The 26163-nt window shown below is 44.9% G+C and overlaps 1 protein-coding gene across 5 annotated transcripts in view; it reads right to left on the bottom strand.

Moving 5' to 3' along the window:
• Positions 1-26163, bottom strand: part of MYOF (myoferlin) — a 184013-nt gene that overhangs the window by 147386 nt on the left and 10464 nt on the right. For all 5 annotated transcript variants that reach the window (XM_066355315.1, XM_066355318.1, XM_066355319.1 and 2 more), the window contains exons 2-3: positions 15219-15274; positions 11240-11331 (exon numbers count right to left, since the gene is read on the bottom strand). In XM_066355315.1, coding sequence (XP_066211412.1) covers positions 11240-11331; positions 15219-15274 — 148 coding nt within the window. The remainder of the gene's footprint in view (positions 1-11239; positions 11332-15218; positions 15275-26163) is intronic.

Genomic DNA, 26163 nt, shown 5'->3' with positions numbered 1-26163 from the left:
GGTTCCATCACCGCAGAGTTCTCCAAACCCGTCCTTCCTCTTACATACATCAAATAGCACCCCCCCGAGGCCGCACATACATGAATCTGTTTGGAAATAATTTTTTATTTTCAAGGTTAGACCAGAAGTAAATTTCAATCTATAGCTAAATTTTAATAAAATCCAATTTAGTGGAACCTGAATGAAATTTTTAAAGCCATATATCCCATAAGATGTTTTATTATAAAACAGACCCCAAAACAAAAACCCTATCTAACCCAGTGCGTGCACGCTCATGCGTGTATATACACACACACACACACACACACACATGCCTCATCCTGTCATTTTCTCATGTTTTCCCTGCTTTCTTTTTCTTCATCATACTTATCACCATCTGATATACTTACTATAAGTGGGTTTTTTTATGTGTTCCTTCCACTCAGCTGTAAGCCCCACATGAGCCCCATGAAAGGCATGGAGTTAGTACACCAATGCCTACAACAGCAGCTGACACACAGCAGATATTAGCAAATATTTGCTGAACTAATAAAGTATCTGATATATCACTGAAGATCATCCAATGACCTTATAAATGATTTACAGGTTATAAAGCTTCCTCTTTAAGACGTGGTCGGTCCTCCAAGTACAATGAGAAGAATAATTAGGTATAGCTCTTGTCATTATGAAATGCCTTTCTCTTTTGGTCTCTCTGGGGGTCTTTCCCCAGGGCTGTGGGCCATCCTTTACTTAAAAGACGTTAACAGATGCCCACAGGCATCTGTTGGCTTAATTGGCCTTAATTGGCTTACTTAATTGGCCTCCACAAATAGTAGACTCAACCTCTCCAGCACCCAAGACAGCCAGCGCAAACCAGCTCTGACTTTTTCAAAGCTTTGCTGCTCAATTGAAAGCGTGGAACTAAAAAGAACTTGCCACGAGCACCCTGTGCCATAGTGGCACCTGCTCTGGTTCGGATTCCACCCAGCCTGAGCAGCCGCTCCGGTCAGACACCTGCCTCTACCGCGCTGTCCGGGCCTCCTCACCAACCACCAGAAGGAAAGCTCGTGGGGACCGCCTACACTGTTGACCTATGACAATGTCAGAAGTGAGTCTCATTGCTAGGACAGATGAAAGCATTAAATGCTTGAAAGCTAGGTCTTCTGTGTAATAACAGGAAATGAAAATTTCTCATAAGTGGTATCACACCAAACTAATTTCATTACAAATCAGCTTTTCTGTTTTCTCAAATAAATAAATAAATAAATAAAATCTTTGCCCAGGGAGTTAGTATTTTCACAACCCAAACTTGTCTTTTTACTTTTTCTAATTCTATTACCCCAGTACCACCATATGTGTATCTGTGGGTGTGTGCATGTTATGTAACACTCTCACTTTCACATCTTGCCTCCTTAGCCCTCATCCCAAACACACACACAAGCAGAATAAATATTGGAAGATCAGAGCTCTATGTAAAAGGATTTTAACATAACTAGGTTAAATCCATGTGCTTCCACTTAAAGAGCTGGGTGACTTTCAGCAATTTGGTGAACCTCTCTGAGCCACATTTTTCTCATTCATAAATTGGGGATAAATCTGTTTCAGAGTCATTATAAAAATTAAATGGAGCCTGACCAGGCAGTGGCACAGTGGATAGAGCATCGAACTGGGATGCGGAAGACCCAGGTTCGAGACCCCGAGGTCGCCAGCTTTAGCACGGGCTCATCTGGTTTGAGCAAAAGCTCACCAGCTTCAACCTAAGGTCGCTGGCTCAAGCAAGGGGTTACTGGGTCTGCTGAAGGCCCACAGTCAAGGCACATATGAGAAAACAATCAATAAACAGCTAAGGTGTCGCAATGAAAAACTAATGATTGATGCTTCTCATCTCTCTCTGTTCCGGTCTGTCCCTATCTATCCCTCTCTCTGACTCTCTCTCTCTCTCTCTCTCTCTCTGTAAAAAAATAAATAAATAAATGGAGGCCTAGGCCAATGGCTCAGTGGATAGAGCATCAGCCCAGTGTATGGACGTCCTGTGTTCAATTCCCAGTCAGGGAACACAGGACAATCTACTATTTGCTTTCCACCCTCTTCCCCCTCCTACACCAATGGCTTGATTGGTTCAACTGTGGCCCCAGGCACTGAGGATAGCCTCTGGCATTTAGAATAGCTTGGTACTTGAGCATCGGCCACAGACGGAGTTGTAGGATGGATCTGTGTCTGGTGCATGCAGGAGTCTGTCTCACTATCTCCCTTCCTCTCAATTAAAAAAAAAATAAATGCAATTATATGTGAAATAGCATTAACACAATGCCTGGCACATGGGAAGCCCACAACAGATATTTGCTATTATGTTGTTCCTCAGAAAATCAAAGTAATTTTTTCCTTAATTACATTAAATTTGCCCTATGTCTACCATTTATTGAGGAAGTATCACAGTCCCCTTATAAAGATAAAGACACTTGCCAAAGGTCACCCAATCAGTAAGAGCCAAAATCCAAACTAATCTCATATATAGCTGACCACTTGCCCACACCTCCTCTTATGCAAGAGCTGGGCTAACTTGCCTCCTAGGTATATTGTTAGGTCTTAGGCATCTGCCTCTTACTCATACTATAGCAAAGCAGATGTCTCACTCAGTGACTTATACTCAGATGATGTTTCTAACTTTGCTCTGTGCATGTGATGGTGGTTCCGAATGCACAAGTAACCACATATGGAGGCGAAAATATGAGTACTAGCAATGCAAACTCTTAGAGAGGTAATTATGGTCATTTCGTCTCAGACATTGTAATTTGCATCTCTAGATTTTTCAATTGGGATCTTCTTTAAACCTTTCGTGTCTCTATTTAACATGCTCAAACATTCTTCTATCTTCTTGAACCATGGAATATAATTATAATACTTGTTTCATTGTCCTTGCCTACTAATAATATATCTATTAATAATACATCTGTTGTTGGAGGAAAGCCAAAGCACCGAGTGACTTTCTGTTTCCATCCTGAGAAAGTGAAGGTCAAAACCAAGCATACATGACCGAAGGCAGTCACGTCCAAGGAAGGTCCAAGGATGCAATGCTTGGCCCTGCTGGAGCTTTTTGCAAGTCAGGAATCAAATAGCAGATGGTGTGGTGTTATGTCTCAGGAAGGACAAGAGCAATCTAATCAGTTTTGCAAAACTAAATAATAAAATTGTACACTGTATTCTATTTGTTAGTTTCTTATGCATGATGTCATGTTTCTGCTTAATAAATTGGATAGCTGATCTCTCCAAGGCACCTCCCTCTCTGAGTGTGTGTGTGTGTGCGTGCGCACGTGTGTGTGTGTGTGTGCGTGCGCACGTGTGTGTGTGTGTGTGTCTAGACTCCCACCTGCACCTCCTTGACTCTGGGAGACAACCAGGATGGATCTGCTGAAGTCCCTCTCCCTGCACTACAGCCTGGAAATGCTCTCTAGGTATTAGGTTGGGCACTCACAGTGTTCGTCTCAATTATTCCACCTCCCTCTCAGGGACCATTGTCCTATGCTGCCAGTTTCCAATATCTGAAACCATTGTTACACACATTTTATCTAGTTTTTTGGTTGCATCAGAGAGAGTCTGTACATCTCCCTACAAAAGGCCATGAGCTTTGGAATGGTGTTTGTTTCTCTTTTTATCCAACCCCTTTGTGTTCTGACTTCTTTGCAGCTTTAACCCAAGTTGAAATGAGAAAGCTTTTTCAGAGACCTGAGCTGGACAGAATTCACATAAATGACCCATTATAAGTGAACTACGGCCCTGGCCGGTTGGCTCAGCGGTAGAGCGTCGGCCTGGCGTGCAGGGGACCTGGGTTCGATTCCCGGCCAGGGCACATAGGAGAAGCGCCCATTTGCTTCTCCACACCCCCCCCCCCTCCTTCCTCTCTGTCTCTCTCTTCCCCTCCCGCAGCCAAGGCTCCATTGGAGCAAAGATGGCCCGGGCGCTGGGGATGGTTCCTTGGCCTCTGCCCCAGGTGCTAGAGTGGCTCTGGTCGCGGCAAAGCGATGCCCCGGAGGGGCACAGCATCGCCCCCTGGTGGGCAGAGCGTCGCCCCTGGTGGGCATGCCAGATGGATCCCAGTCGGACGTACACGGGAGTCTGTCTGACTGTCTATCCCCGTTTCCAGCTTCAGAAAAAAAATACAAAAAAATAAAAAATAAAAAAAATAAAAAAAATAAGTGAGCTACTTGTCAGATGCAAGGTGCTTTAGAAATATTCGATTTCATTCATGTGGTTGTATCATAAATTGACTTGTTCATTCATTCATTCAACAAACATTAGAGAGCCTACTATGAGCCAGGCTAAGAGCTGGTATTAAAGCGTTGAACACAATAGCTATGGACCTTCCTGTCTAGTAGGGGAGAGCCCAATAAGTAAATAAATCGCTAAGAAAATTTCAGATGGTGGGGAGTGCTGAGCTAGATAAAGCCTCTGAACACTTTTAAATATCTTTCACTCCTACATTTCCAGCCTCCTGAAGATGACTCTTCTTTAGAAATGCGAGTGAGGTTCAACAGAACCAGGTTGCCAAGGGGGTCCTAGCCTCACCCCTCAGTGCCTCAAGTCTCCTCTCTACTTCTTAAGGTCATTGTGAAGATGAGATACACTTCCCAAATTTATCTTGCCCGTTGTGGAACATGAGCATAAGTGATTTACTATTCAGCAGCACAAAAATTCCTGCTTAAATGTTTACCTAGCAAGGAGTTACCAATAGATAGTGAGTATCCTTTATTTTTATTAAAATTAGAAAAACTGCTTCCATTATAGCCAAAAGATAACCAACCATTCCACCTACATTTTGATTCCTATGGGTGCTCAAACATTTTCAGCATAGTAGAAAAGTCCAGAGTACAGGTCTGGACATAAACGCTGACTGACACACAGCTGCTGCATGATCTTGAGAAGATTACTAAACCTCTCAGAGGAAAAACAGGACCTGCCTCACAGGGTGTCTGTGAGGGTTAAGCAGGATAATGCATCCAAAGGGCTCAGCACAGCCCTTGGCACCCCCTAAGTCCTCACTGGGTGATAGCCATGTCGCCTGTCTGCAAAGGGAACTCTCATTCTTTGGCTGCTGAGAAAACCCCTCCACTCTGACATTTCAGCTAAAAGTATTACTTCGTGTTCATCATGTGACCAAGAGGCTCGTTGGGCTTTTCTCTCAAGAGTCGTTCAGTCTGGGCGGCTGGTTGGATGACTATGAAGTGAGGAGGGACACAGACCGTGCAGAATGACCTGCCCACTCGCACTGCCTGAGCAGCGATGCCGCTGACGCACCAGCGCTGGGCTTGCTCGGATTGGGCGGCACAGTCGCTGTGGGCAGGGGCACGGGCACACGGGCAAACCCAGGCAGCCTGGCACTGTTTGCTTACAGGCCCTGGAGCGGCAGATATGAGAGTCCGGAGCAGCAGGTGGGAGAGCCATATCTGCACAGCCAGTCTCCACAGCAACGGGAAAGTCAACAGGCAAGACATTCCTTAAGCTGGTAGAAAAGCCCTCTGCCCCCACCCTGTGCTTCCAAGTGAGGAAAACGTTCCAGCGCTGAGCAGAGAGCAGATCTTCAAAGACCAAAGCTTTAGCAGAAAAGCCAAGAAGAAAATCTGGGGCCAAAATACACAAATAGTTTGAACGATCATACAGCTATGAGTTTAATTTTTTTTCCTGTAGATAATGTAACCAAGATCTACGCATTGTTTCATTGGTGGAAACAAGGCCAGAGGTCATAATTCCTGACTGATGGGAGGAGAGAACGTAGCTGAGGACCTAAGAGGACAGACCACGCGGGGCATTGTCATCACACACTGTCCACTCCAGGGCCGACTGGAGCTGGCCTTTCACTGGAAGGCAGTGACAACTAACTATGCGGGGAAATCTGCAGGACACAGAACCAACCTCCTAATTAAAAAGACCAAAGGCCTCTCACAATGATCCTGCCCCAAATTCCCATTATTCACGCCTTCAGATAAATCACCAGTGCACTCAGTCCGAAATCATTGTTCCTGGGAAGGTAACACAGTGAACTTCAGTGGCCAGTACATCATCACTCAAGCCTGTTTCTTATTTTTTTTTCTTTATTTTTTTTTTCTTTTTGTATTTTTCTGAAGCTGGAAACAGGGAGAGACAGTCAGACAGACTCCCGCATATGCCCGACCATGATCCACCCGGCACGCCCACCAGGGAGCGATGCTCTGCCCACCAGGGGGCGATGCTCTGCCCCTCCGGGGCGTCGCTCTGTTGCGACCAGAGCCACTCTAGCGCCTGGGGCAGAGGCCAAGGAGCCATCCCCAGCGCCCGGGCCATCCTTGCTCCAATGGAGCCCCGGCTGCGGGAGGGGAAGAGAGAGACAGAGAGGAAGGAGAGGGGGAGGGGTGGAGAAGCAAATGGGCGCTTCTCCTATGTGCCCTGGCCGGGAATTGAACTCGGGACTCCCGCACGCCAGGCCGACGCTCTACCACTGAGCCAACCGGCCAGGGCCCAAGCCTGTTTCTTGAAAGCTCCTTTCAAGCAGCAGGACCTTGAAGGACTGAGACACAGGACAGACACGTTTTGCTGGAGAGAAGAACTGGCAGATGGTGTGCATGTGGCCCGGAGGGCATGCCCGGGGGCAGCCAGGAACATAAATGACACTGGGCACTTGGGAGAGGTCAGGGGGAGAAAGACCTCGCAGAAGGAGGGGAGGGGAAGGCTGAAAGCGTAGTGAAGACCAGATTCATGTTTTGCCTAGAATCTACCTTTTTCTGTTAGGCCTAAAACTTCCCCTGTCAATAATAATACCATAGTAACAGCTGCTCGTTTGGTTGTTCTGCTCAGCAGACAACCATGACACTGGGTGCAGTATATCTCAGCCAGATGCATGGAGCCCTCACCTTTATAAAAACCCTTATAATAACAGGCCTCATTGTAGTTTTTTTTTTTTTTTTGTATTTTTCTGAAGCTGGAAACGGGGAGAGACAGTCAGACTCCCGCATGCGCCCAACCGGGATCCACCCGGCACGCCCACCAGGGGCGACGCTCTGCCCACCAGAGGGCGATGCTCTGCCCCTCCGGGGCGTCGCTCTGCCGCCACCAGAGCCACTCTAGTACCTGGGGCAGAGGCCAAGGAGCCATCCCCAGCGCCCGGGCCATCCTTGCTCCAATGGAGCCCTGGCTGCGGGAGGGGAAGAGAGAGACAGAGAGGAAGGAGGGGGGTGGTGGAGAAGCAAATGGGCGCTTCTCCTATGTGCCCTGGCCAGGAATTGAACCCGGGTCCCCCGCACGCCAGGCCGACGCTCTACCGCTGAGCCAACCGGCCAGGGCCACATTGTAGTTTTCATTGTTCAAACTTGCAAAGAAAAATGTCCAGGACCAGACAGACTGCACATTAGCTCTATCTCCAGAAATGCACACCAAAATGCTCAAAGTGCCAAGGTGAGCCTGAGGGTGAGGCTTTGTCCTCTTCTGTCACTGCTGTCACCCAAGGGCCTTCCTGTGTTTTCAACAGGTATAAAATAAATCTATAAGTCTCCTCCTATGGTTTCCCCTGCTTCCTAACTGGCTTCTACACCCAGTCTTCACATAGAAAGTCTGAGAGATCCTTTTAAAAGGTGGGTCAAATCATACTCAAAACCCTCTAATGGATTCTTACTGTACTAGGAATGAAATCCAAAGCTCGAGTTGTGGCTCCCAAAGCCATGGGTGTTGTGGCTTTGCTGATCTCATCTCCTTCCCCCACCCCAGCTTCTGCACTCTGGGCTCCAGCCTGACTGGCCTCTTCAGTGTTTCTCCAACACCCCAAGTATCCTCCTGCTTCAGGGCGTTTGCTACACTCTCTGCCTGGAATAATTTCCCCCTGGATAGCTACATGGCCCATTCCTTCGCTTTATGTGGGTCTTGACTCCATTGTCACCGTCTCACCATGTCATCTGAAACTGGATCTTCCCCCAACACACACCACCAGCCACTCTCTCTATCCTTTTGCTCTGCTTCAGTTTTCTCCTCAGCTTCCTCCTTAGTTTACAACACTTCCTAGTACCTGACCCATTATAAATTCTTCCACATACTTGTTTGTTTTCTGACTCTCCCTTAACTATGTAACCTTCAGGAAAGTGTAAAACATAGATGAAAGGTACAAGGCCAGCCTGCCAGGCTTTGTCATCATGTTATATTAGATCAGGGGTCCCCAAACTTTTTACACAGGGGGCCAGTTCACTGTCCCTCAGACCATTGGAGGGCTGGACTATAAAAAAAACTATGAACAAATCCCTATGCACACTGCACATATCTTATTTTAAAGTAAAAAAACAAAACGGGAACAAATATAACATTTAAAATAAAGAACAAGTAAATTTAAATCAACAAACTGACCAGTATTTCAGTGGGAACTACGCTCCTCTCACTGACCACCAATGAAAGAGGTGCCCCTTCCAGAAGTGTGGTGGGGGCCGGATAAATGGCCTCAGGGGGCCGCATGTGGCCCGCGGGCCGTAGTTTGGGGACCCCTGTATTAGATGAAACACAAAGTGATAAAGGCCTGAACCAGGCTGGTGGCTGTGGCCATGAGTAAGAAACACTCGACACGAACCATGGAAGAAAAAGTAAGATTTGGCAACAGGCTGGATAAGATATAAAAGGGAGGGATCCAGAGAGACCTGAGGTTTTGAGCCCAGTCGTCTGGAATAGTCCTATCCAATATGGTGACCACCAGCTACATGTGGCTAAGGAGCTCTTAAAATGTGGCTAACTGCCTTGAAATGTGCTGTCCATGTGAGATACACACCAGATTTTAAAGGCTTAATATGGAAAAAAAAATGCATGTAGAAGGTCTCAATGATTGTTGATCATTGATATTGATCACATACCGAAATGATAACCTGGATATACTAAGTTAAATATATTATTAAAATTAACTTTACCGGTTTCTTTTTGTTTCTTAACCAGAAAATTTTAAATTACATATGTATCCTGCACTGTATTTCTGTTGGAGAAGGCTGGTCTAGAATGTAAACAGTGGTACTGTCTGCAGGAAGAAGAGAGCAACAATGAGAAAGGACTATTATAGTAACATACATGAGGCTCCAGAGAGGCGGACCACCCACTTTCCCAGAACTTAGAAATATGGGGAATAAAGCTGTTCTCTGGGAGGCAGGGTATGCAATAGATAATCATACAATTGGTTCGAAGCTGAGATATGCAACATAATCCGAAAAGGCTAGAATGCTTTTCAGTCCAAGAGAATGAGACTAAAACCTGCCATAATGTATTTAAATAACTTAAGGGGAAAAAAATGTGAACAACTAAGGTGTCGCAATGATAAACTGATGATTGATGCTTCTCATCTCTCTCTGTTCCTGTCTGTCTGTCCCTATCTATCCCTCTCTCTGTCTCTGTAAAAAATAAATAAAGTGTCAGTTACAAGGGGCATTGGTCAACATGAAACATGGAAAAAAGGGTCTCATCAAAGGTGAACATGAGCAGTACCTATCAAAGCACTGTCCAGGGGCAGATGTCTGTCCAGGCTTTCTTAGTCTGAAGCCATTCAACAAAAGACCCAAGTGATTAGAATGACCATCTAGCTAATTTACTGGCCAAGCCAAGCCTCTGTTGACAGCAAGGGGGGCATTATTAATCATTGTGCTCAAACAACAAACCAGGACTCAAACAATAAATCCCAAGAAAATCTGGGCATATGGTCTCCCTAGCTCAACCATTGCTCTCATTGCAGCCCTCCTATTACATCAAGTGTGCCAGAAGTGAAGATGTACATTTTTAAATGTATTGACATTACTAAAAATTGGGATGCTTCTTACAATTGATATGGGCACTTCATACCAGGCTCCCTTCTCCCCCCAAACCGGTTATGAATTTCACAGTACATCTTATGGTTAGTGACATCTTACCATCAAAGCTACAGAGAAATTTGGCTTCCCACGTGGTAGGGCATAAGGGAGATCAGTGATACTGATCAGAGACTAGGAACGCCCTCCTCCCAGGCATTTGTTTCCATTGGAAAATAACAAGTCAGTACCCTGGTTTTAAGTACTGGTTTTTGTAAGCTGGGTTGGTTAGAATTGTTTACCTAAGTCTGGGTTCTGAGTCTACATAAGGCCCGAGTCCAGATCAAGGACTGGGGTGAATTTACTGAGGTCATTCTGTTCCATAGGTAGTAATGGGATTCAACTGGTTCACACTAGTTCAGCCGAACTGATACCTAATTTTATGTTGAGTTCAGCAAACTAGTTGTCAAAATGGCACTTATAATTAGGGCTCTCTCTAAGGTGGGCACCTGGGCAGCCACCCAATGTTGAAATCACATATTTATATTCCTCACTCTTTTTTAACGTTCATCTGCGCAACAGCATATTCTAAGCACCCATAGTAATGTTCATTCCGTCCATAGGTGAAAAAAAAATGGAAGTGAGGACGCCAATCAAGAAGCAATATGGAAATATCTTAAATAACAGTCTTATTTTTTTTCAGATGTTACTTAATATTTTTTCATTAATATTTTAAAACTCTTATAACATAATCTAGTTTTGTGTACCTCTTTTATTGTTCTTATTTAGTATCAAATGCATGAAATAATAAACTACCTTTCAGTATATAAATTTTTTTATACCTAAAACAGTCATTAGGGCAGAGAACCGGTTGTTAAATTATTTGAATCCCACCACTGCCCATAGGGACCTATTTGAGAAAACTCCAGCTTTACCCAGGGGACAACCCTCAGTGCCAACATGGGGACCATCATAACCCTTGCCCATTGGAAATTGGTAGAGGCAGTAAGATAAGGAAACTGGATTAGCTTTGTTAGGTTTAAAAGGCCAATGAGACGCTAAACAGAAATGGGGCTGGAAGTGTAACCTGAATGAGATGTGCATGGGTCACACATAATTGGGAGAAGAAATTAGTTTGCCTGTGTCCAATATAACTACAGTATAGATAAACCACCAGAGTAGGAAATGACTGTACACAAATTAGAAAGAAGTTTCAGGAGTACAAGTAGGTTTCACCCTACATGCCAAGCTGGATAAACTAGTAGTGACTTAGTGTTCATTGCCTTTTAGGAATATAAAAGCTTAGGTAAAAGCATTATGATTGATTAGCCACATCTGATATTGTCTCAGAAGTAGGGGGATAATATGGAATTACAGTACGACTATACTGGAAATAATATAAAATGTTATTAAACATGTTTGTTGTTCCTTCAACAAAACAAACAATAGTAAGATAATACGTAAAATGAGAAAAACAGTTGAAGTCAACTTACTTATTTTGTCCAATTGTCTCAAAATCTTTCACAACAATTTCAAGGGAAGATGAAAAGTCCAAAGGTACACCCCTCAAGTCAAACTCCAACATCTGTTCACAGAGGGTAATAGAAACAAAAAGGCTGTTAAAGGGATCAGGGAATACAATTAAATGTACCAACACTAATCGTTGGGTCATTATCTTCACCAATGACAGTCTTTCGAATTACTCAATTCTACAATTAAATGAAAATTATTAAATTATAAGTTAAATTCTAAACCTGTAGGCCTTTGAAGTTTGTGGGAAATCAAACCAGACTCAGCCTCAGAGGACCTGGAGTTGACTACTGGCTTCTTATTTACTAGGCTCTGTGGCCTTGGACAGGTCACCAACCCCTATCTCATTGTCAGAGAACTGCTTTAATGCCTACCACAGTTGTTGCAAGAATAAAACAAAATGTATGAATGGAAATATTTTCTTCAATGATTATTTTTATTTTTTATTTTTTTTATTTTTTTATTTTTATTTTATTTTTTTTGTATTTTTCTGAAGCTGGAAATGGGGAGAGACAGTCAGACAGACTCCCGCATGCGCCCGACCAGGATCCACCCAGCACGCCCACCAGGGGCGATGCTCTGCCCACCAGGGGGCGATGCTCTGCCCCTCCGGGGGGTCACTCTGCCGCGACCATAGCCACTCCAGCGCCTGGGGCAGAGGCCAAGGAGCCATCCCCAGCGCCCGGGCCATCCCTGCTCCAACGGAGCCTCGGCTGCCGGAGGGGAAGAGAGAGACAGAGAGGAAGGAGGGGGGGTGGAGAAGCAAATAGGCGCCTCTCCTATGTGCCCTGGCCAGGAATCGAACCCCGGTCCCCCGCACACCAGGCCGACGCTCTACCGCTGAGCCAACTGGCCAGGGCCCAATAATTATTTTTAAATTGCCTGCTCTTCCTAAATGTATTATCCAAGAGATAAATAATCTAGAAAACATTTTGTAAAATGCTCCAACCCTTCATTTTAAGTCCTACAAATGGTCAGTGCTATAGTTAAATGAGACTTGTATCTTAATGCAACAAATTGCTGTCTAATGACAAATGTAAAAAAAAAAAATCAACATAGCACCACTGGTGCCCTTGATTGAATGTGTAATAAGTGAATTAAATAAATGAATGCCTACTGATGATTTAATGCTCCTTGTAATGGGTCTGGGATGGATGGAAAATTGTCTCATAGCTCATATTAATTAGAACACACCCACTAATCATGCTGTGTTTGCTGTTGGTGTTTCATTTGGGGTAAGTTTTAGTTTTAAAACTGCAATTAGAAAGTTTATTTGATAAATACTTCTGCAATATGAGGGCAAAGATGAGACAGAAACAAAATGGGGTGAGATGGATGATGCCCTGCCAGGAACAGGCCAGCTCACGTGATCACGCACCTCTGCCGTCCACCACGTGGGCTCACCTCAGCCGTAAAGAGGCATGCTAGGATTATTCAAAGCCTGCAGCTCTAAACGCACATATACGTGCACTTTTACCTATTTTATCCTTGGAGCGCCATGTGAGGGCTTTTCAGAGAGGCATTAAGAAGCTTTTTGTCTTTACCTTATTCAGTGAAAAGGGATAGTCTTTATCCTATAGAGATATTGAAACCAGTTGGGAGGGGAAGGCTTCTCAGCCTCCTGACTTTGTGAAAATATCAGACATTACCACTTATCCAGGCAGGTGTCACTGGCTTTTGGAAAAAAATAATAGTCTTGATGATCAATGTTTTAAAAATTAGTCAGCGGGGAGGGAGGGGGGAGGGGGGAAGGGGAGGGGGAGGGGCACAAAGAAAACTAGATAGAAGGTAACGGAGGACAATCTGACTTTGGGTGACGGGTATGCAACATAATTGATTGACAAGATAACCTGGACATGTTTTCTTTGAACATATGTACCCTGATTTATTCATGTCACCCCAGTAAAATTAATTAAAAAAAAAAAAACTACCTGGGCCCACAAAGACACCTCCTCTAGCACACATTAGCATAACAATAGCTCTTCACAAATAGGAAGGCAATTAGCAGTTTCACTTGGGCAGCACCCTTAACACTAAAAGTGAGCCAACTCAAAAATTATATTTTACAAACTCATTTGCCCAAGAGTCAGGTCCTGGGGGGTGGTGATAGGTGGGGAGCACGTAGCCCCGCCCTTGAGATGCTACCATCCAATGGGGGAAGTAGAGCATGCCAGGAAAAGGCCCCAGAATAGAACTTGGCAGTCTGGGCACACAGGCACATAGCAAGACAAATTCTGCTTACCCAGATAAATGACAGGTAAAGCTTTGTTTAAGACACTGAAACTGGATATGGCAAATCCAGAATGATGCGAGGGGGAGGTGTACTGAGGACCATTTTGTAATGTTTATGATTTAACAGAGCAAATGAGAAGGAACATACACAAATTCCTTCAGTCATTATAATTGGCACCATAAAATAGTAGTAATAATGATAATGTCTATTTATTGAACACTTATTACGAGCCAGGTACACAGAGAACACCTGTATGGAACATTTCACGCAGTGGTTTGTTTAATCTTTTTATTCCGCATATCCAGGGTATGCTTTTGTTTCTTCAGTTATTTTAGGGCATAGTCTTAAAAGCAATGTAATAATGATAACTTTTAATGGAGGACTTATGATGGGCCAGATGCCTAAATACTGTTCTCAGTATCTTTACATACAGTATTGCATTTAACAACAACAACAAAAAAATTAGTCAGCATTGGAAAATCCTACTCGGAAAAAAATAAAATTTTCACATGTCTATAAATATATTAAACACTAGGAGAGGGAATAAATTATATTCTATTTCTTCAGTATAATATTACATAGTCATTAAAAATGTTTTTGAATGAAATTATGTAAGTATATACTCAAGATATAATAGTTAAAAATAAGATAGGAAATTGTACTTACTTTATAAGGCTAATTTGCTAATTTTAAGACATAATATTTTATTAAATATATTTACTCAATAAACATGATAGAACAAGTAGTTGCTTCTGGATAGTAGTAAGACCAAAGGTCATTTTTATATTGATCTGAACTTTTCAAAATTGCTATATTAAATATATATCATCGACATAAAAACAGCAAATGTCGGCCCTGGCCGGTTGGCTCAGTGGTAGAGCTTCGGCCTGGCGTGCAGAGGTCCCGGGTTCGATTCCTGGCCAGGGCACATAGGAGAGGTGCCCATTTGCTTCTCCACCCCCCCCCTCCTTCCTCTCTGTCTCTCTCTTCCCCTCCCGCAGCCAAGGCTCCATTGGAGCAAAGATGGCCCGGGCGCTGGGGATGGCTCCTTGGCCTCTGCCCCAGGCGCTAGAGTGGCTCTGGTCGCAACAGAGCGATGCCCCGGAGGGGCAGAGCATCGCCCCCTGGTGGGCAGAGCGTCGCCCCTGGTGGGTGTGCCGGGTGGATCCCGGTCGGAGCATGCGGGAGTCTGTCTGACTGTCTCTCCCCGTTTCCAGCTTCAGAAAAATACAAACAAACAAACAAACAAACAGCAAATGTCTTGACTCAGCTAGATGCACAAAGTATCATGTGATACACTCTCAATTGTTCACATGTAGATATGTTTTTAATTCTGGGGCTTTCCCTCTGGGACTCTGGAGATGATCTAATACCATCCCTTGCTCTACAGATGTGTCCACATTGGCAACACGATTGAATGAAAGTTACATAGCAAATTCAAGGTTGCCCCAGGCTAGAGCCCAACCCTCTTCACTGTCATCCAGTGAGGAGGGTTGACGGTGGTCATCCGCTCACCACACTTCTACTGTACACTGTGTTACGTCTCCTTGAATGGCTCTGCTAGCTGCGTGGTCGCAAAGGGAGCTGGAAGGGGTTGGGGTGAAATGCAAAGATTCTCCTACCAAAGGGAAGAGTTCACCTCTGACCAAAGATGGGACAACCAATGGAGCTTATCCATCAAAACAAAGTTGAAAAAACAATGAAGTCACCTCGTTCCAAACAGGGTTGAGTTCATTATCAACTTTCTTTGTTTTCTTCTTCTCATCTGCAAATAAAAAATAAGAGATATCAATCAATTAGAAACATTTACAGAACATGTACCATCCATTTGTTCATTCAAAGAACACATCCCTGAGGGCAACGGTGTGCCTGCGTGTTCCCTTTTAGCCGCCTAGGCTGGGGGCTGTCTGAATCAATTTTCCAAACTGAAAAGCAGTGCTTGTTTCCCCATCCCCAGATCTAAGGATGGGGGACTCAGAATCATGGCAATACCGTGATCTCCTGCCGACCGAGATTACCCAGGGCCTCTGTGGCTCCAGCTTTTTGCATAAAAAAAACCAGCGAAGCTAATATTTGGCATGAAGGCATCACCATTTTATAAATGAGGACACGGAAACTCAAAAGGGGTTAAGAAATGTGTCTGAGCTCCCATGTGGCAGTGGTGCCCTGGAATTTCAGCCCATGCTGCCCTGTGTATGATAAGACCCCAGCACAGGCTAAAGATTAAGCTAGAGCCTGACCTTTGGTGACACAGGAGATAAAGCATTGACCTGGAATGCTGAGGTCGCAGGTTCAAAACCCTGGGCTTACCTAGTCAAGGCACATACAGGAAACAACTACTACAAGTTGATGCTTCCTGATTCTTCCCTCCCCCCTCACACTTTCTCTCTCTCCCCTCCCCAAATCAGTAAATAAAATAAAAAAATAAAAAAAGATTAAGCTGGACTCCATTCTGCAAGCTTCGGCACAAGGTTATTCCTAAATAAACACTTTCTAGGACCCACAGAGAATAAGAGGTTTCCTTTACTCCTAGCCCACCTTTTCCGAAGACACAGTCTTTCTCTGTGTCAGAGACTAGATAGTACACCTATCTGGATGAGTAAATGTTAATCCAGCTGGTGCTTAAGTTTTCTTGGAGGGAAAGTCTAAAGAGTAGGGACTTCTGTTAGGTCGCTAAGTCTCCAGATACTTACCAAAATAAAAGTTAATGTTTGAGTACAAGAATGCTTTGTAAGTACTAGCTCATCTGTTTTCAGAAAACAAAACCAAACAGTTTTCCTTCCAGTGTGTCTCTTTTATTATCACACAAAACCTGACACTTCTGACACCAGATGTGTGGGAGGTGGGTCGTCGTCCCCCCACCAAGCAATTTTCTGCATACCAGACGGCTGTTTTATAGTTTAACTCCATTCTGACACTGTCTGCCTGGAGAGAGCATCAGAGCTCACAGGTTAGGGGCTCAATCCACAGACTGCTGGCCCTCCCACTTCAGACCCCAAAAAGCAAGTCCAGGTTGTCACCTGTGCTCTGACAATTTAGCTATAAATCTGAGGTTCCTATGACCCCCTTGTTAGGTTCAATTAATTTGCTAGAGCATCTCACAGAACTCAGGGAAACACTTATGCTTATCGTGTTATTAAAGGATACAGATGAACAGCCAAATGAGATACACAGAGAAGTCTGAAAGGATCCCGAGCTTCTGTCCCCGTAGAGTTGGGGTGCATCACCCTCCCAGTACATGGAAGCTTCCTGAACCCCATACTTTTGAGATGTTATGGAGGCTTCATCATGTAGGCATGATCAATTATTAACTCCATTTTCAGTCCCTCTCTCCAACCTGGAGGAGTAGGGGGTGGTGCTAAAAATTCCAAGATTCTAATCCTGGTTCGGCCTCTCTCTGGTGGCCAGCCCTCAGCCAGGAGTCCACCCGGACTTGCCTCATGAGAAAACAAGATGCTCTTTAGTGCTCTTATCATTTAGAAATTGACAAGGGTTTAAGGAGCTCTCTGTCAGAAACAGAGTCAAAAACCAACTCTTAGAACCAGACATGCTTCTAGTGCTTTTATCACCTAGGAAATTACAAGGGTTTTATTTATTTATTTATTATTTATATTCATTTTTAGAGAGGAGAGAGAGAGACAGAGAGGGAGATAGAGGAGAGAGAGACAGAGAGAGAGAAAGGAGGAGGAGCTGGAAGCATCAACTCCCATATGTGCCTTGACCAGGCAAGCCCAGGGTTTCGAACCGGCAACCTCAGCATTTCCAGGTCGACACTTTATCCACTGAGCCACCACAGGTCAGGTCGGAAATTACAAGGGTTTTAGGAGCTCTGTGCCAGAAATGGGGTTGCAGGGCAAGACTAACATACCTATTTTCTATTGTCTCACACAATCTATTCTCCTTAAAAACCCTAGAAAGTATGTATAATTGTCTTCACACCCTGGCAGCTCAGCTCAGGTGGTTAGAGAGTCATCCCGAAACAACCAAGATTGCGGGTTCAATCCCCAGTCAAGGCTCATTTAGAAAGCAGCTATGAACATACAACTAAGTGTAACAACAAATGAATGATTCTCTCTCTCTTTCTCTGTCCCCCTTCTTCCGTCTCTTTAAAATCAATCAACTAAAACATTTATTTTCATCCACCTTTCACAGCTAAGGAAACCAAGAAGCTGAGTAACGTATTCAAAGTCACCCAGTTGGTAAGTAGCACAGCTAAGTTTTGAATCCAGGCAGTGTCCCGTGAGTGGCCACACTTTGAACCATTTTGAAGCTTCCCCTGTACTAATGTGAAATATAGGAGGTAGTGGTAGTGTGTTTTGTTCAGCTGAATGTCACATTACTAAGGCTCCCAGCACATGCCCAGCAGTGGTACTAACCTCATTCTTCTAGGACCTCAGCATAGCAAAGCCGTGAGTCATCCCCTTCCCTCTGCTAAGCATTAACTTTTCCACTTGAGTGGGCTCCATAGCCTCACAGGCTTCCCTTTTTAAACTGCAGCACGATCCTACTCATCGGCTTGTGCCTGGACCTATATAGGTCAGCTCTGACTGTGGTTTTCTATGTGGCCTCTACAGCCCCTCACTGGCTCTGATTCTGATAGAATCAGCTGTCACGTAGCAGCTGTCCTGACTTCCTCTCCCACATTTCCATCTTGAGCCGACTCGTCCCTCCCCTCATCCGACAGAAACCTCTCAGTTTTCTTCTCTGGTTACGGCACAAGAAGTGGTCTTGAGAGAAAGAGGATCCACGCAAAGGATTTTTGAACTGACGGAGCTGGAGAAAAAGGCTTCTCGCCACATTCCAGCAGCTTCCTCTAAATAACCATTGACAGGTGCATTCTCCTGTATGTCTCTAATCCTTAAGATGAGCCTGCAAGTTAAACATTCTTATCCCTATTTTACAGACAAGGAATTGAGAGAAGCTGGTTAACCTAAGGTCACTCAGCTAATAAAGAAACAGCCAGAATCTGAACCTATATCTTTTTGTCTCCAAACCTGAGTGTGTGTTTGCTATCATAGCACAGTGCCTCACCGAACGCTGCCAGAAACACTGGATAAAGAAGACAAATAAAATGAAAAATTCACTCAAAGTACTGATTTTACTATCTAATTTAATATTCCTTACTGTGATTACTTAATGACTGTGTACTATAAACTTAGTAAAGGATTATATTTTTTAAAATCACAGTTCTGTCTTCATTACAAAAGGTGACTCCTGGCATAAAATAGTTTCTCAATAAACTATTGATAAATGAATGATTGAGTGAATTGTCACATAGCGAGAACTCAATAAACTCATAGTAGAAGAAGATGCATAAATATTATGTGTGATGGGCTTGGCATTCTGTGGGGCACTCACTCCCAGCCAGGCATGCAGAAAATACTTCATTTATTTCATGCAATCCTCCTAACAAGACTAAGAGATAAGCCATGTTATTATCCCCAATTTGCAGATGAGCTGAGCAAGCCCAATATGGTTAGGTAAATTGTCCAATATCATAGACTAGGAGAAAACCACAGGCCCAAAATGGCATCACTCATGCTAAAAGCCCATGATACCAAATCCAGAAACAACCTTAATCAAGAAGTCTGGAATGACTGGTCAAGCAACAGTAAGGTAATCTGTCATATGGGCCCTTTCCATCCCTCGCTCTGCCCCACCCCCAAAGAAGAGGCAGTCTTCATGCTAAAAACCATTCCACGTCTCTTCTCCCCCCCCAAAAAAAAAATTCTTTCTTTCCTTCTTTCTTCCTTCCTTCTTTCTTTTCTTTTCATTTCTTTTTTCTTTCCTTTCCTTTTCTTTTTTTCTTTTCTTTCTTTCTATCTTTCTTTTTTTTTCTTTCTTCTTTCTTTCTTCTTTCAGTGAGAGGAGAGTGTTAGGTAGATCAAAGGCAGGTCCATTTTGCTCCTCTTAACTTCCATCTTTATCAGGACTTTGCAGAGATCACAATGACCACAGTCTAATCCAAGAAGAATGAACATGCTTGAGAGACCCAAAGGCTGTCAACACCTTTCTGGTGATCCTGGTACTGACTGATCACAGGCCAACCCTCCTAAATTCCAAGAAGCAGACAAAGTTGCTTCACCAGTTTCCTAGCAACACACGTCAGCAGGAACCTTCCAACCCTATATATTTCCCAGACTCCCTTCTATAGAGGCTGATGCCTTTTTTGGCCTCAGCCCATTTGCACCCAGATGTTCTAATAAAGTTCATTGTTTTACCTCCCTCAAGCATCAGGAGATTTCTCTCTGCAAATCTACCAGAGGGGAGAGAGAAAGGCAGATTCCCGCATACATCCCAACTGGGACCCACTTAGCAACCCAAGTCTGGGAGGATGCTAAAATCAATAGAGCTATCCTCAGCTCCCAGGGCAACGCTTGAGCCAATCAAGCCACTGGGTGCAAGAGGGTAAGAGAGAGAGAAAAGAGGGAGAGGGAGGAGGAGAGAAGCAGGGGGTCACTTCTCAAGTGTGCCCTGACTGGGGATCAAACCGGGACGTCTACACACCAGGAGACGCTCTACCCACTGAGCAAACTGGCCAGGGCCTCTTTGTGTTTTTTAATAGTTCCCTTGCCCCATACTTCTTTCTATAATAAAACTTCCCACTTTGTACAATCCCTTCTATTGTAGTTACCGGATATGTTGCTCAATCCCTGAATCACTCAATAAAGCCTATTATTATATATTCAAATTGACCCAGTTGAATTCATTTTTTAAACAGACAAAATGGTCTAGCTCAGAGCTAGTCTGACTCTAGCTAGACCCCACATATTTAACCCCTACACCTCTCTCTCCCCAGCTAATAGGGGAAGATTAAGTTGCTGGCATTAACTCCCCTCCTCCTGGAAAAAAAAGCCCAGTTCTTCCTCCGACAATCCTTTCCAAGGAAACTTTGATTTTCATCAAAATGTGTGTACATTTCAGTTTGTTGAAAGTCTATTCTCACATATAAACATGTCAGCCAAAAAATCCCCCCCAAAACAGTAGACAAATTTCTTTTTAAAAATAGGAGACAAATTTCTTACTTATTAGAATCACATGTTTATATTATTCAATGTCACCTCTTTTTCATTGTTTTTCACATATTTTTCTTAAAAGGTCGAACTTGCAGGCACTACACATTGGATTAAATTATGGCAAACTTCACTTCTCCACTTCTCCACTGCTCTCCATTGCCACTCTAATTTTATTAAGATGCCTGTTTCTTTCTATGGAAAAGAATTAAGTACTTTTAACCCAGAACATAACAACTGATTCCAATGTATTTAAATACACCCTAGACCAGGACTCAGGGCATTCTTTGGGACATTTCCTGTTTTCTGATTAGCTACGCCTGCTTTGCACTTAGTTCTGTGAAGGTCAGCATTGCAGTAATTAACCGGCATGCCAACTTCTGAATAACATTTCCCTGAGAACTGAACAAGCACCCTTCGGCAGGCCAGCACAAGCACTCTTGCACGGAACCATTTCCTTTGCTGGTCACCTACTAGACAGTATGCGAGACTCACTGAAGAGGCTTGAGATACAGCCTGGCTCCCAGGACTGGATTGCTGAGAGGACTGCTGTGATGGTTAATTTCATGTTAATTTCAACTTGGCTAAGCTGTGATGCCAGTTGTTTGGTCAAACCCTAGTCTAGATGTTGCTTTGAAGGCATTTTATAGATGTGATTATATTTAAAATCAATTGCCTTTAAATAAAGCAGATTACTGTCCATAATGTGGGTGGGTCTCATCCAAATAGCTGAAGGACTTAAGAGCAAAAACTGAGGTTTCCTGAAGAAAGAATTCTGCTTCAAGACTGTAACACAACCTGACCAGGCGGTGGCACAGTGGATAGAGTGTCGGACTGGGATGTAGAGGACCCAGGTTCAAGATCCTGAGGTTACCAGCTTCAGCGCAAGTTCATCTGGTTTGAGCAAAGGGTCACTCGCTCTGCTGTAGCCCCCCCCACCCCCCTGCCCCTGGTCAAGGCACATATGAGAAAACAATCAATGAACAATAAGGTGCCAGGTCTCATTTAATCTTTACAATAACCCTAAGAGGCAAATTTTATTATGACCATCCCCAGTTACAAAGGAAGAAACAGAGAGGTTAAGCAATTTATCAGAAGTCACACAGCTAGTAAGTGGTAGAGCTGGAATCCATACTCTGGCAGACAGAGACACAGCACAGTCTCCAAAGCTGGAAGGTTAAGACTAGATAGTGGCTCCTTGAAGGCTAAAGCTGTATTTTATTAATATCGTTATCCTCCCCAAGGTGCTTACTACATAGAAATTCCTCCGTGGGTTGAGCGAACTGGCTTCGTAAGCTCATGTAAGTATTATTACTGGAGTTGCTGTAATGATTAAGTGAGAGGATGAATATGAAGTGCTCAGCACAGGGCCCCGCAAGCTCAAAACCAACAAGAGCTATGATTTCTCATTCCAGTACCTGGGCAGCACCCCTTGTGGGCCCCAGGGGGTTTCCCAGGCTTTGGAGCCCTTCCTGGAGGGCAGGGCCCCAGAGGAAGTGCACAGTGGCACTGGGTACAGCCCCGGTGGAGCAATTCTCTCACGTGGCTCCGTTCCAGACCTCTGAGGCCCGCCCCGGGGCGGCTGGCGTGTGGGCCGGGACTGCTTCTCCCTGGCCCTCAGCCGGGCAGCCACCAGCAGCTGGGAGAATTTCCACCAGAACCAGGAAGGCTCTGGGAAGGCCAGTAGGAGAGTCTTCTGTCCGCAGGACTCAGAGGGACCCAGGGGAGCTCAGAGACGTGTGGCCTATCCAGGTCAAGCTGGCTGAAGCAGTATCTCTGACTTTTTGTTTCCCAAACCTGGCTGCCCTACTGCTCCAGGAGATGTTGCCAAACGGGTTCTAGGGGAAAGGCATTTTGGCCCAAAGGCAGCTGTCATACAAAGCAAGATTGTTTTTGTCCATTTCTGAAGCAGTCACTGCTACAGCTGGTAAACGGGCACGCTGGACAGAAAGGCAGGCAGGGTCCCTGCTCCGTTTTCCTCACCCCTCTGGCCTCTGGAAATGCCCTTTCAGACATGCAAGCTCTTGAATCGAAACCAAATCCGCCTGACCAGGCGGTGGCGCAGTGGATAGAGCATCAGACTGGGATGCGGAGGAGCCAGGTTCGAGACCCCGAGGTCGCCAGCTTGAGCACGAGCTCATCTGGTTTGAGGAAGGGGAAAAAAAAAGCTCACCAGCTTGGACCCAAGGTCACTGGCTCGAGCAAGGGGTTACTCGGTCTGCTGAAGGCCCGCGGTCAAGGCACATATGAGAAAGCAGTCAATGAACAACTAAAGTGTCCCAACGAAGAACTAATGATTGATGCTTCTCATCTCTCTGTGTTCCTGTCTGTCTCTATCTATCCCTCTCTCTGACTCTCTCTCTGTCTCTGTAAAACAAAAACAAAAACCCCAAAAACAAAAAACTCCACCAAATCCTCCAAGGGAAGTGCGATCAAGCCCAGTGGATCTCAACGACCCATAGAGAATCTTCTTCCTAAAAGCTGACCCCAAGGAGTGGTCATGTTCCAGCTTTGCCAACACTTGGATTGGCTGCCTCGATGGAGAACTGAATCATGTGCCTTTTTCATTTGCTCCTTTATTTTGCATTCACTGTATGTGGGGCATATTAAATACATTCAGATCTAATCCTTGCAAGGGAAGTTTTAGAAATCCCCATTTGACAGATGAGGAAACTGAGATTCCATGATGTGAACTGAGTTGCCCAAGACCCTGGAGCCAGTAAATGACAGAGCTGAGCTACAGCCCCAAGTCAGTTTCATTTCCAAACACGTGCTCTTCACCACTTCCGTGAGCTGAGGGTGCCAGGCGACCTGCCACATTACAGCACTTATAGCGGAGCGATTCTGGGCCACTCCAACCCTCTTGTAGCTAAATTTCTTCATTAATAAATATTAGTACCTAATGCCCAGGAATAACGGTTACCATATATAGGGCTCATAATATACCAGGTACTTTTCTAAGGGCTTTGAATATGTTACTTGTTAGTATTATTATCCTTATTTTGAGGCACAGTAAAATTAAGTAGCTTGTATAGGGTCTCCTGCTAGTAAGAAACAAAGCCAGAACTTGAATGTAGGTGTCTGGCTCCTATGCTTCTTAACCTCTCTTGCCTCTTGCTGGTACATTTCTAAGACATAGTTTGCTAGAGCATGAAGGTTGGTATTCTGCAAATTCCCCTCAAACCCAGCTAAAGAGATGGAGAGTTCTAGAGTTTCAAAGGGGCCAATCAAGGCCTGAGTGTCCTATAAAAGGGGATAAAAAGCCCACCTCACACCACTGGGTTGAATATCAAATGAGAAAGTGTGAAACTGCCCCGGGCACAGGACACTCCTATGTGTTGGACAGAATCATAAACTGCTTCCACCAGACAGCGTGAAGAGGATCCAGGTCCTCTGCCTTCCCTGACCCAAGTATTAAGAGAAAATAAAGTACTCACAGAAAAGAACTTTGAAAATAAGCACGAAACACTGAGTCAAAATCTTGATTATTTGAGCCTATCCCTCCTGGTCAACAAACTTCTAGCTGAGTTAGGCTCAAGCCTTAGATCCCCCAGGTCCCATAATTAATAAGCTTTTTGGACGAGATTTTTGCCATGGCAGGTTGTGCATGGCTTTGACCTCTGGGCTTCTTGGCGAGCTAAGCTGGTCAGTTGCAGCAGGTTTAAGGCAGGTTTAAGTCAGGAGTGTTTGTGGCTTGCTGCCCATTAGACGGGTGGGAGTGGAGGGTAGACTGAACCAAGGGAGACGCCGAGCACAGAGAAAGCCGGACGCGCACACCGCAGGGTCAAAGTGTGCAGGACCAAGAGGTTCAGTGCCCTGGGCACCTGCAAGGGTTGTGAGGACACATGTAATGAAGCCCAGGAGAGAGCTGGCTACACTGTAAATATCCTGGGATGAGGACCCTTCCTCAAGCCATGTCGCTCATGGGGAAGCCATCATAATATGTCCAGCACATGAGAAAAAACAGACGGCATTTAGAGCCCCAGATAAGGCCTCTGAGGCTAGAGGTGTCTGGGCCAAACCAATGCCCCAGGCCCTGGCACTGGTCTGACTACATGCCCCCAGGGCTGAGTTGGGACAAGGAAATACAGGGGTAGCAGAGAGCCTGGGGTCAGCCATGGGCATCTGAACCCTGAGCACCTGTGCATTTTCTTTTTGTTTTTTTCACAGGTACATTATCACCCCAGTGCGGCTCAAAGTAGATGCAGCCGAGACCCCGGGGCAGAGACCTGGGGATGTTCCAGCCTCGGGGTGGACAGTGGGTCCCAGCTCCATCTGGAACCTGCACTGTCACCTTGAACATGACGACCTACCCTCCCCCAAACTTGTTCTCCTCAGCGGTAAAAGAACAAACTTCGTTTTTTGGTGAAAATTAAATGAATAAATGTTTGTGAAGTACTCAGAGCAGTGTTTAACAGCTAGTAGGCTCCCATCAACAATATAACCTGCAGATAATGGTAATGCCTCCAGGAGTTGGCTCAGAACCTGAATTTACAGCTAATCGATCATGAGCTGCATGCTGCCAGGAGCCAAGTCCAGTGCCCCTCACCTGATTTGCAGTGCTGAGCACACAGTCTGGCGGAGCGCGCCCTCGCTCAATATCTGTTCAATGAATTTATGTTTGAGAGACGCAGTAGAAAGTAACAGCAGGCCCTGGCCGGTTGGCTCAGCGGTAGAGCGTCGGCCTGGTGTGCGGGGGACCCGGGTTCGATTCCCGGCCAGGGCACATAGGAGAAGCGCCCATTTGCTTCTCCACCCCCCCCCTTCCTCTCTGTCTCTCTCTTCCCCTCCCGCAGCCAAGGCTCCATTGGAGCAAAGATGGCCCGGGTGCTGGGGATGGCTCCTTGGCCTCTGCCCCAGGCGCTGGAGTGGCTCTGGTCGGCAGAGCGACGCCCCGGAGGGGCAGAGCATTGCCCCCTGGTGGGCAGAGCGTCGCCCCCTGGTGGGCAGAGCGTCGCCCCCTGGTGGGCATGCCGGGTGGATCCTGGTTGGGCGCATGCGGGAGTCTGACTGTCTCTTCCCGTTTCCAGCTTCAGAAAAAAAAAAAAAAAAAAAAAGAAAGTAACAGCAGCTAAAGAGAGCAGGGAGAAGGAAAGGGACTGTATAGGCAGTAAGTCCCCACATTAAGGAGAGGTAAGCAAAGGGAAATTTTAAAATTTTTTTAATAATGAAAGAGAGAGAAGAGAAAGGATTTTTAAAATTTTATATGCTGTACTATCAGAATATAAAAAGTGATAATGGTTCTAAATCAGAGAACTGAGGTGAGATGAGGTAAAGATTCACCCTGCCAGGCTATTATTAAATTTTTAATACTTTACATTAGCAGTAATAAGGTAGAGTTTTAGTGACCACTAATAAAATGGCTCCGCCTTGGTTATCAGAGGAACTGATTCACTGCCCAGCGATGTCAGCTCCCAGTTTCTGAGTCACAGCATGTCATAAAAGGCTTTCCCTGCCCTGTGGAAACTTACCCAGGAGCGCTGGGTGTTCTTTTTCTTTCTTTTACTTTTTTTTTTAAATCCTTTTGTCCTTGGTACACATTCTTCCTGTTTTAAACTGGAAATGACCCTAACCCACTGAACAACTCAATCCATTCAGAGTGGGGAGAAAGCATTCATAATTTGACTTAGCTGTTTTAGGC

This window comes from Saccopteryx leptura, chromosome 13 (genome assembly GCF_036850995.1).
Source record: "Saccopteryx leptura isolate mSacLep1 chromosome 13, mSacLep1_pri_phased_curated, whole genome shotgun sequence".
NCBI classification, from domain to species: Eukaryota; Metazoa; Chordata; class Mammalia; order Chiroptera; family Emballonuridae; genus Saccopteryx; species Saccopteryx leptura.
Note: the sequence above shows the minus strand (reverse complement) of the source record. Positions and strands in the feature narration are given on the sequence as shown.